This window comes from Rutilus rutilus, assembly GCF_951802725.1.
Source record: "Rutilus rutilus genome assembly, chromosome: 3".
NCBI classification, from domain to species: Eukaryota; Metazoa; Chordata; class Actinopteri; order Cypriniformes; family Leuciscidae; genus Rutilus; species Rutilus rutilus.
This window is the reverse complement of record NC_140211.1, coordinates 9434354-9446652: the sequence shown is the minus strand read 5'-3', so window position 1 is coordinate 9446652 and position 12299 is coordinate 9434354. Positions and strand designations below refer to the sequence as shown.

The following is a 12299-nucleotide window of genomic DNA, read 5'->3' as shown; positions in this document are numbered from 1 at the left end:
CGCCGCTTCCCGCTCGCGCTGTTCCGTAGTTTACTATTAATTCTGAACGTGTCACGTCTTGCCTGTCCATCTATATTGCACCAAATGCGACACTGCACTCCCTTGTGAAGTCGATTGGATGAACGGTTCTCGAAATAATCCAAATGCAAACGGACAGACAGACACAGAGATTACTACCTATATTCCTTACTGAGCACGAAGCAGCAGTGCAGCCAGCTACAAAATAGCCTAAAGCATTTAAAGTTGTGGATAAAACATAGGCTAATTATATTTAGAATACAATAATATATAACTGCTTATAAAGGAATAAATATCAAGGAGTAAATCAATGAAAATTTCTTTATTGGTGAAAAAAAAAATAATTATGCGACTGGTCGACCAATGAGAATGTCAGTCGACCAAGACGGCATCGACCGATTAGTCGACTAAACGACTAAAGTTGACAGCCCTACTGATGTGTGAGTTGATGAATGTTTATATGTGAATAAAAGCCTAAATTAAATCTGTTCATCAGAAGTCTCTTCAGAAAATTTGGACTAAACCGCTCAATCCACATTGATTAGTTTTACGATCTCTTTATGAACTTTTTTAAGCTTCAAAGTGGTAGTTGCATACTGTAGCTGTCAATGGAGGGACAGAAAGCTCTCAGATTTCATCAAAAAGATCTTCATTTGTGTTCTGAAGATGAACGAAAGTCTTACGGGTTTTGGAACAACATGAGGGTAATTAATGACAGAATTTTCCTTTTTGGGTGAACAATCCCTTTAAGTTAAACATATTTCATTAATATCTTAAGTGCATAAGTTAACTTTGACAGCCCAAAAATGACATTTTATAAAAAAAGATTTAAAAAAAATCTCTTTGCTAACCCGCTTGCACTTCCTTGTGGTCCCCAAAGGTCCCCAGAGTCCATTTTGAAAACCCCTGCTGTAGGGTCACTGTCCCAGGGTAATGCTGCAGGCAGATTACCTACTCTCTAAACCACAAGGTTGGCTCTATCCTCATAGTAGACAGCAGATGCCAGGACAAATGTGTCAAGAGGAGTCCAGTGGCAGAAAAGGGTAGGAATTTAGAAAAATAGAGGTTAAAAGAGACAGAGAGAGAGTATAAAAAAGGTACAACAAAATTGACAGTTGTTGAACTAGACAGGTCAAACGGGGCACAACTCTTCCCAGGGAGCACAGAGAAGAGAACGGTCACTGTAGTGAGGAACAGCGTTTTGTAAAAGTTTTGTAATGTTGGGTGAGAAATATAAGCGGCCACATGCCATGTCCGTGCACTCAGCCCTGCTCGGAAGAACAAGATTTTGACATTAAAATGAGCGGTAAGGATGCCCAAGAGAGACCTAGAAGCTTGCTTTAAAATAAACCCACCGACAGCCCAGACATGACTCCCTTTTTTTTAAACTTGCTGTGTTCACATACAGTAAGTGATGCCCCAGCGTGCGGAAAGAGGCCGAAAAGTCATGACATGAATAGAGCTGTATTACTTCTCTGACAAGCTCTCCTGCTGCTCCCTCACTCTCCACATCATTCAGCTCTCTGTCTTTCTCTGCACTTTCATGCTCTTGTCTGGCTTTTTCTTTATTCTGCCACACACACTCTCTCTCTTGTAGTATCTGAGGAAATATCACACTAGGTCAGAGACACTTGATTCCTCTACTTTTATATGGGCAGTGACAGAAGAGGCGCGCTGAGTGTTGCTTCCCTCTCCCTCTCCGATCGGGTCGAAAGTGAGCAAACACAGCCTCCATCTCGAGGCGCAAATAGCGTTTTCCACTTTTTATATATCATCTCACCTCAGAGCCTCAGCCTCCAACATGGCCGCCAAATGCTCTGTCGCTCTGAAGTCGCTCTAGGCTTCGGCGTGGACGTCTTCAGTCTCAGGAGGAGCTGCTATTATCCTGATTTCCAATCCGTGCGCTTGCGTATGCACTAATGTAGCCGTGCTGCGTGGCTACGGGGCGCCCGGCTCGGGGCGGGATGACCCAAATTGGACTGACGTGCAGCTGGAGAGGTGAGTGGTTGTGAGGGAGGTGGAATAGGGTTGAGTGCTGGAGAGAGAAAGAGACGGGGAAAGGGCAGAGTGGATGAGCCGGATAAAAATATCCGCTCTGGTGCTGAGGCAGCGAGGCCAGAGCTCAGGAGCGGTTAGTGCCAGGCGATAGCGGCTAACAAGAGATTGAGTCTGGACTCCATAACGAGCACGAGGGGTCGAGGGGTCACCGTCTGCCTGATGCCTGGCAAACACACACAGCCAGACACACTGACCTTAAGAGTCTGACGCAGGGATACACAGAAAACACTCACACACACACACTTACCGTGCCAAGGCCTGTGGATGCCAGTGTGGCCGTAATTGGATTGCACAGTTCTGTGTGTGTGCCAGAGAGACAGAGGGAGTCAAGCTAACATACACACACTCATTGATGAGGTCATGAAGTGGATGTGGTGTGTATGCCAGGACTTGGGAAAAGCCTGTTGTGTTTAGACAAGTGTTTTAGAGAGCCGTGTAAAATGCTAATTTATAATCTCATACAAATATTGACGTATCCTTTTTATTATGTGTAAATCTCTATAGTATATTGAGGTCGAATGGCCTTGTTGTAAAGTTCTTTTGTGACGCTTGCCAATAGCAAATGAGTTTCTATCATTATTTGTCATAAATAATTCTTGGCAGCTATGAAAATGTATTCTATTAATTCCATAAATTAATGTTTTAGTACTTCTTAGGAAGGGATATTTGGAAATAAAGAGACACAGTTCTTTTTATACGATCATCATGAGCCTGTTGTCAATTGATGAGATTATTTCAGATGTCACAAACAAAAAATTGGTTTTATTTTAAAAGACTTTGTAACGAGGCACAAAAGTGGCATAAATGAAGTCTAATAATTGGCCCTAACTATTGGCTTATATTAAATAAAACATATTCATGTTTATTCATTAATTTAATTTAATTTAAAGGTGCTGTATGTAACTTTTCTACTAAAATGAATCCTTTTTTTATTGCCTGTGTGTGAAGGGGTTGTAATCTCACATTAAAATGATCCACTTTGCGGGTTTTGCTATTACCTCGGAAAGCAAGTATTCTTATTTTTATGTGAAGGTGCCGGGTCGGATTCACCGCGAAATCCAGTGACGTGACCGCGCTCCCGAGCCTCTTGTCTAGCCTACTGACTTTGCACTCAACAGCGACGACACTGCAACTGTGACTTATGACTTATGCAACTTATGACATGTCTGATAACACTAAGAAACGACCTGCTCCCAGCACAACACAGACTCCAACACAAACTCCACATATTGAAAAAAAAAAAAGAAGTTTTTTTTCTGCTGAAGCTCGTAAGGCCAGACGTGAATCGCATGAACTTCGGGTGAAAAAACACGGCTCAACATCGGCAGGGCATTTGAATCATGGAAAAACCTAATCTACAAACCTAGAATGTACATTTCCTGAAGAAAATGTGAAGTGGTGCTTGAAGTGGCAAAATTCGGCACGGTTGATAGGGTTCCATACTTATCATGGTACGAGCATGGAGCATTAGTTCAACGTCAAGCTGATAAAAGTAGCCTATTATTGTAATGTTGCAGTGGGAGTTTACCTTAGTTTCGCGGTTCAGCGAAAAGAGGAGACGTGTTCCGGCGCAAACTTTCCCTGGTGCTATTTTGCAGTTCCAGAAAACAGTTCCGCCACAGACCAGGAAAAACCTAGTCTAAAGTCATTGGCATGTTATTCAGATGCTATTTTAAGGGCGCATGCTTGGCCATAATGTAGCATGTGCACAATGCGCATACACTTTGCTTCTCTCATCTACACAGACGCAGCAGTTGACATTTTTGCAAACCATACATAATTACAGGGAAAAATATTCCACACGAGGGAAATCATTGTGGTGTCCATGAAGATGTGAGAAAATAGGCATAAATCTAGCTTACACATTTACCCAAATTATTTAGGCTAATTGTAGTAATGACGGATCAAACCTGTTTGACCAATAGTGGCAAGACATTCCGCCATTATAATAGCAATCCGCCATGGAACAAAAGCGCCTGCTTTTAAAGGAAATGTGAGATGACGCTCTGATTGGTTTATTGCACGTTACGCCCAAACCACACCTATGAGTAATGTAGCTACTTCAGACCAACCCATTTTAGATTTGCGTCGGGCGCAAGAGTCATTTATCCCGCCAGTATAATAGCAACAGCGCCCGAGATCCGCCCACAAAGTTACTTGCGTTTCGCGTTTGATACTTTCGGTTTCAGATCGTTAAAATAGGGCCCTTCATCTTTGAAACACAAATTTTGATATTTTTAATGAAACCTCCATTGAAAGTCCATTACACCAAAACTGGTGTAAAAAAGTTCATAAAGATATCCGTATGAATCTAGTGGTTTACCAAGACTTCTGAAGAGACATGATCGCTTTTTCAGATGACAAACAGATTTGATTTAGGCTTTTATTCACACATACATCAAGCACATCAAAATAAACATCTCTCAGATTTCATTTAAATATCTCAATTTGTGTTTTGAAGATGAACGAAAGCCTTATGGGTTTGAAACGACATGAGGGTGAATACAGTAATTCAGAATTTTGATTTTTTTATGGTGAGCCATCCCTTCAAGTCTCTGTTTGCAGAATACCACAGAAATCAATATTTTAATCCTGCAAAATTGTGGGTTTTCTCTTATTACAGTAATTTCTGTTAGCAGACTCACCCTGGCATTATGCCTCTTTTATCTAAAGTGGGAGGCTCCCCCTAGGGGAGGGGTTTTGCAACTGCTTCGACTGATTCATAAGTGTTTTTTGATTCACTATACAACCTGCTCATAAGAGTCATTCATTTGGAAATTGGCATGCACCACACTGTTGATTTTAGTTGAGGCTCAGTGGTTCCCCTGAGTAGTAGCGCAGAAAATATTGATGTATTGCGTGTTTAGTATTTTATACGGAAAATGTTTTGAAAATCAGTTGCTCCAAATTATATTTTTTTAACCAATTTGGAACAAGAATCTGTTCTTGTTTTCCCAACCATTTGTAATTTAATATATGCATTTCATGTGTTAACACAGCTGTTTTGCACCAGCAGGTTTGTATTTCACTCTAATTTCTTGTGATTTTTCCAGGAAGCTGATAAACGGCGTGACGTTCTTTGTGGCAGAATGTGATGTAAAGGATAAACAAAAAGATGAGTATTGAGCGTGTAGGGGCAGAAAGTGAAGAGGAGAGAGATAGAGAATGTAAATTAGACATAAGATAGTGATAAAGAACTCTGCCACTGAATAATGCCCAAGACGTATTCTGAAACTGACTGCCTTGATGCTGCGAGGCTGAATAAAATAGTTTCTGAAGGCTCAGTGTGCCACTGGTGAAGCCATCTCCACCCCTCAAGTTCCCATACATCATCGTGTTGTATAGAAAATACAATATGGAGCCGACTCCAGGGCTGATTCTTCTTGTGCGTTATTCATAAGCTGTATGTTTTTATAGTTGTGTTTATTGATGTAGGCGCTTGAATTATGCTACGGCATAATGCTGCAGTTTGCAAAAATAAATAAAAAAAGGATGGAGAATAAGGATGGGCTGCAACAGACAGGAAGAGAGAGTGAGAAGAGAAGAAAATAGAGACGCTCCATTTCCACCCAATGAGCAGCATTAGAGCTGAACCATGTTTACACAGCCCTCCTCTTCGCTCCATCTCTCTCTCTCTCTTTTTCCTCCATCTGCCCATCACATTTACTGCATTAGTTGGGAGTCTGTGTGCCACATTACTACATGTTATTTATTAGCCTCCTTTCATCTGTTTCCAGGGCAAAAACTACTGTACTCATCTGCAGAGCCATCACTCAATCCCACTGCCTGCTGGGCACGTCTCCTCTCCGTAAACGTGTCATTAATTCATTTGGGGGCTCAGTGCACTCAGGGAGGGTTTACCTGTTCCTCCTCCAGGGCATCCTTTCAGCTGCGTTGGATTTTGTAGGAGTGAGGCCAAGCTTCACTAGCTTCAAATGACTCAAAGCTAAGCTGTGTGTCATCTTGGAGATCTGGACTCAGTTAATATGCGAAATGAGCATTTTTTTTTTCGACCGCCGACCCCGGGAGGGTTTCTTGAATGAACCCTTGCACAACGACGGCCCGTGCTGAATATTTAAACGCTGATTGTTTTTAAAAATGAAGTGACCTCAGCATATCCGCACATCCCGAGAGGTGCCGCCATCCCAAGGAGAAAGAGCGAGACAAGGAAACAGGCATGCTATTTATAGAGGCTGTCACAATGCAGGCTAGGAGATGCCTGCTAATGTTGCATGTGACTGTAATTGCCGGAGACAGGACTGTCGTAGTAACACGCGGTGCCATGTCACCGCAGAGGCAACAAGCTGCTTCAGGTCAAGGCTATGCGGCCCAGGAGCGGATGTGCATCTATAGTGCCGGAAAACATCAAAGTTACATGGGGAAAGCTGGGGAGATGCAAGGAAAAACCCTTTGAGCCACACAGAGAATTAATTAAAGGGAAGTAAATGCGCCCGATGCAGTGTCAGCCTGTTATAGCAAGGACATACAGCCGTGAGAGAGGGCGAGAAAGCCTCAGGAGACAGAGAGGAAAGACTGTCACTCTCGGGAACATAAATACATGCTTAGATACAAGCCTGGACATTCGGATCAGAGCGGGAAAAAGACAGGGAGCGCGTGAGAGCAGGCGAGAGAGGAATTAAACAAGCGGCGGATGGTCAGATGAGGAATGAGGATGCCACAGAGGTGGCTGAGCCGTCGACAGGATCAGGCAGTGATGAAGTGATGGAGGAAAGAGGTAGGAGAAGGAGAATAATGGATGAGGACAATAGAAGTGCATTAGTGGAGGTGTGTGCCGAGACTGTTGAGCGAGAGAGAGAGAGAGAGAGAGAGAGAACCGCAGAGGGTCGAACCGTGTTAGTGAGGTGACAGCCTCCCCCACCTCTCTCCCTCATTATCAGCCTCTCCGTCCATCTTTCTCTCGTTTTCCATCTCCCCTTTAACTACCTCTGTGCCAGCACCAGGGCTGTGTGCCCATTCAGAATTGAATTGAGAATACATTTTAATTGCAGAATTGGAATTGAAGTAGCGAACGGGATGCAAAGATACTTCAAAGTCCCCTTCGGAGAAAAGTCAGTTCATTCGGTGGCCATATTTGGAACGCCTCCGGGCAGCTATTTTAGGCGTGTAAAACCAACTCCTGTCTACAGCGCTTGAATGGGGAAATAGCAAAATCTCAAAAACTTGTGCCAAACTCACATTTAAATAACATGTTTCAAATAAGCAATAAAACCTTGACACAAACTGTCCCATAAATGTAGCTTATTATGCTCAAATAGCATAAAAAAAGCACATATTTCAAGTTGGTCCATTGGAATGGGGAAAAAGAACAGATGGTTTCAAGACGTTGTTTTTTTAAAAGAAACAATACGTGAGCACGTCTAATGCCTGCTACAGACTGTGTGATTTCTGCAATCCTATAAGATCATTATAGATCACACTGTACGACATTGATCTAATAAACTTGGGTACGACATGTATGTAGACTGTAGACGATGAGGATGACACCTATTGAATCGTAGGCTCTGACGCAAGTTAGTATAGAAGAATAAAACGTCATCATCAGCATGCACTAGTGGTGAACAAATAGAGCAAGATGAATCGCTCTTTGGCAATTGTGGTTTTTATGTGCGCTGAATGGAGGAAGCAAAAGAGGAGAATATGGAAGCGGTCATGTCTAGGGAAAAGAGGCCAACTTGGCATGCAAATTTTGCAAATGGAGCTTGAGGTAAATAGTTTTAAGTTTTAGCGCATGTCGCGTTGATCAATACGACATTTCATGTTGCATTTTTATTGGCTAATCAGTAGATGTAGGTCGTAGCAGCAAACACACTGTGAGACGATCATGCTAAATTACTGACACTGTCAGAAAATTATCGTAGGCTATCTTTGGTCGCAAGACCGTGACAACGGCCATCTTTGAACCTCTCTCACTGTTCGACGTAGAACCACTGTTAAGGAGCCACGATTGGGACAGCCCAAAATCGTACATTGTGTACCAGGCATAAGACATCCATCTAGTGCATGTTTACATAGAAAAACAATGGAAAAGCAGCACAGTGTAATACAAGAACGCATTGTGTGTGAATGGCCCCTTTTCCCACCATATTGTGAACCGTTTTGGTATATATATATATATACATTCTTTGATTGCAATTCGAGGTTGACTGTAAGGAAGTCAAATCTAAGAAATTTTAATTTTTAATTAAGAAAGCAAAGTTATCAAAGCCTTGTTTGAATAGTTGTATAGGCCTATAAATAGATCTACCGAAGTATGTATATTTCATCATATTTAATAAATTACCTTTTGCAGACCTGGGTAGAAGGACACTTCTTTTCCCAGAATGTACAAATGTGTTGATTTTATTAGAATTGCCATTCTGTCATTCCGATTCAAATTCCGATTCCGCTTTCTGTCAGGTGGGGACAGTTAAAATACAATTACAATTGATTCATTGATTTGGAACCTTTTCTTTAATTCTGAATTTAGTGCAAACCTAACTAGCACACCAACCCAGCCATTGCCATGCCTTGAGCTCACATCATTTTTGCAACAAGATAGAGTATGCATGCGCTCTGCTTTAATTACAATAGTAATTTAGGCGAGAGTGCTTAATCATTCAGTTAAAGCACTTGCCATTCGGTCTCAGCTTTCACAAACAAGTTGGGTGTCTCTCAATCTTCCCACAGCAGTTCACTTATTATCTCCTCTTCCTCATTCCACCATCTCTCTCACCAGCCTCTCTCTCTCTCTCTCTCTCTCTCTCCCAATGCGGGTAACTGTCGTTTATCCAGGATCTCATCCAGGGGGAATATAAACTACCTGTCAGCGAGCATCTTTCTGCCAAATTCATATCTGAAAGGAAAACAAAAGCGGGCCGAGGTCAGAGAGATCTTTTTTAAATTATTCATAAGCAGCTCTCCCTCGGCCACCGTCTTCAGCTCCTGTCGCATGCTTTGTACCGCCCGCACTGCCAACAAGGGCATCTGTCATGCCTTTAAAATAAAGGGGAGGCAATGAAGAGGGGAAACAACCAGATTTTTGAAACATTATTGATTTACAGTGACACTCTTTATGTTTTGCTTTCATTTGTCCTTTCTACCTGTCTGAAGAAGACTGCTGTGTTTTTTTCTTTTTATTTCTACCATTGGGAGGCATAAAGAGCCATGAATGTTTAATTTTTCAAGGTCTCTATTGGCCCATATTTGTGCTTTTATTTATAGTCTGCATAATTGATTCACATTATCTTAGTTATTTGGAGCATGGCTTTTGGTGAGGTGGGAGTGACGCTAACAGACAGCAGACAAACAGCTAGTAGTGACCGCAGCGGCAATCCACCTGTCACTCAAGTGGCCACGCCCTGAATTATACAGAACTTTAAGGCTTAATATAATTTAAATGGATGAGTTATAAAAAAAAAATGTAACCCCCTCAATTAACAGTTGTCATGAAGGGCAAAATTAGCTATATAGACCAAAACCACTTTTTGCACCAGGCTGTAAACATATTTTTTTCTGCTGTAAAGTTGGGCATTTTAACATGGGGGTCAATGGGATTGACTCTCTTTTGGAGCCTGTCTCTAGCGGCCAGTCGATGAATTGCAGTATAAGTCACTTCCGTGTTGGTTTCAAGAGAGAGACAGGAAGGTTGCCGCTTGTTTAGAAGACAATTACATTAAATTCTCTCTGTTTCTTGCACTCTTTCCACCCCCCCATACTTCTCTCTTTTTCCCTTCTTTACTCTCACTCAGGAGCAGCTGGCCACATTGGGTTTGGTAGACGCGTGCAACGAGACGTCAGCTGATTTCTCCACCGCATCAAGCATGGGACGGGGGAAGCTCCATTTGGGAGCCGTGCTGCACTGGACGTCCCTTGAACTGGCCCCTGAATCTGGCAGCATCGACGGTATGCATGAGGATGAGGACGTGGAGAAGCCAAAAACCTTCTATGCGGATCATTCCTTCATTATACTAGTCAGGGACAACAGCACTGGTGCATTGCTCATGATAGGTGCTCTGGACCACACTGACAGCCCTGCAATTCACGACGAGCTGTAGAGCCAAAATACTTCACCTTCTGCCACTGACAGTCTGCTGAAGAGCCAAAATGGCTGACCTACAGGTATTGACAATAAACTGACCCACTTATCCACTGCAAATCCGCTGTCTTTCATCTGTTGTTCTTGTGTTATGTGCTGACGCGTTACATTTGCCTTGTTTTACAGATATGAAAGAGCTTAGAATAGGTTGTAATTAAACTGATGTGTAGGAGAGCACAGAATCTGCGCCCACAGAATTATACCTTGGGTTTCTAAAGAATTTGAAAGTCTTTTATACAAGTTCTATGCATCTCTTCAACTTGTAGTTTTGCTTATTAAATATTTGGGCTTTTTTTTGAGAAAGCTTTCAGCTGCCATTATCAGTCAAGTAGTCACAGATCTGTTAAAAGAGGGACAAGAGATTTTAAATTGATCAAAATCTGGATTTTAATTGTGCATATGGATTTCTGTATATTTTATTAACCCTTGCTTTCATCTAGCATTCACTTATACTTTAATTTTATAATACTGTTGAATATATTTATATTTTTAATCAGATCTGTAGAGAACGAATCTATACTTTTAATTATTAGTAATTGCCTAAAAAATTTTTTTTTGTATGTTTTAATTTTAATTATTTTACATACATTTGTTTTAATCTGAAATATCTTTTATTTATCAGTTATCAGCTATATCATTAAAATAATTATCAGCATCGGTCAAAATACTGCGCATCCCTAGTTTGCAGCTTGGGATATGAAAACAAACAATGCAATTGCACAAATTGAATGTTTGAATGCATTGTTTATTATACAGGTTTTTTTTTTTCTATTTGTAGTCAAGGAATTATTCAAATCAATCAAACAACAAAAAGACAGACTTGATTGTGAAACATCAACTATAAACAAAGTATCTTCTAGCCTATTTTGTGTGTGTCCCTCAGCAATGATGTTTGATTTCGGTTTTGGTCAAATTGAATGGAATTAAATTGAATTTAAAGTTGCTCCTATTATGCTATTTTAAAGTTCCCTAATGTTGTTGTGTAGTCTCCTACTACAGGTTCATGCATCAAAGGTAAAAAAAACTAAAACTTTAATTTTCTCATAATATACATTTGCACATCACCACATTTTCAATGATTCTCAAACGACTCGTCAGATGAATCAATCTCTCTAAATCCCTCCTTTCCGCGAGCTACTCTGCTCTGATTGGCCAGACAGCTCAGTCTGTTGTGATTGGTTTACCGCGTACAGCGCGTGTGTCGAAGACAAAAACGCCCATTGCCATAAAAATGTCAGCTCTGCTTGTCCTGAGGCTTCCTACACACAGTTATGAACAGTGACGTCGATTTTACCATATCAATCCGAGTGCGAGTCCGATGATGAAACATTGGAAGAACTAGTCATTCAACCCGAACCTCCATCGCAAAGGACGACTCTAGCAGAACGTTTCTCAGTGAAACGCTACTTAGTTTGAGGTATATTATGAGATGTTGCAACTGTAATTCCTCACCATCAGCATTAACAAGTGCATGTCCATCAACAAACCGATTGTTTTACTTGTACTTATTTATTTTTCTAATATATTGCGGTGAACACGTGGAAACTGTATCAATAACAGTGCATACATTAGCTGAGCTCTAGCGTGAATGACTGATGTAACATAAATGTTGGTAAAACAAATCTTGCTCCATGCTTAATCTTTCCTCAAAGTAGTGAGAACGTCAGACAATCTGCATTAATAGACACAGTTTTAGGTAATAGCGGCCCACAACTGATTAGCAGAAGTATTTCAGTAAGACAGTAATAATGTGAGTTAGCCAGTTAGCAGGACACCTACACAATATAAAACTCAAAACTAAGTATTTTGAACACCATCTTTCAAGAGCAAGCGGTTTGTGAATCCTGCATTGAACTCTGAGAAAGTGAAATAAAGGGAACACAGCAAAAGTTTTGGATTATACTGCTGTGGTATCATGATAAAGATGAACTTTAACCACTGATTCTTCACATGCTCGTCCTTGGACAGTGAAAATAAACTGGCTTTACCTTCACGTTGTAGAGCACAGCGTCTTCTCGACATGATGCTGTCCAGTATCCTGGTGTCTGCGCGGGCAGTGGGCGGGCAATATGCTAATGTTTCGTCTTGACGTCACAACGAAACGGCTTATGATTCGTTTGAAAAACAA

The 12299-nt window shown here is 41.3% G+C and overlaps 1 protein-coding gene across 1 annotated transcript in view; it reads left to right on the top strand.

Annotated features, from left to right (window-relative positions):
• serpinh2 (serine (or cysteine) peptidase inhibitor, clade H, member 2) overlaps positions 1 to 10489 on the top strand; it is a 30599-nt gene extending 20110 nt beyond the window's left edge. The window contains exon 5 of the mRNA XM_084404432.1: positions 9825 to 10489. Coding sequence (XP_084260558.1) covers positions 9825 to 10130 — 306 coding nt within the window. The 3' untranslated portion in view covers positions 10131 to 10489. The remainder of the gene's footprint in view (positions 1 to 9824) is intronic.
• Positions 10490 to 12299: the final 1810 nt, after the last annotated feature.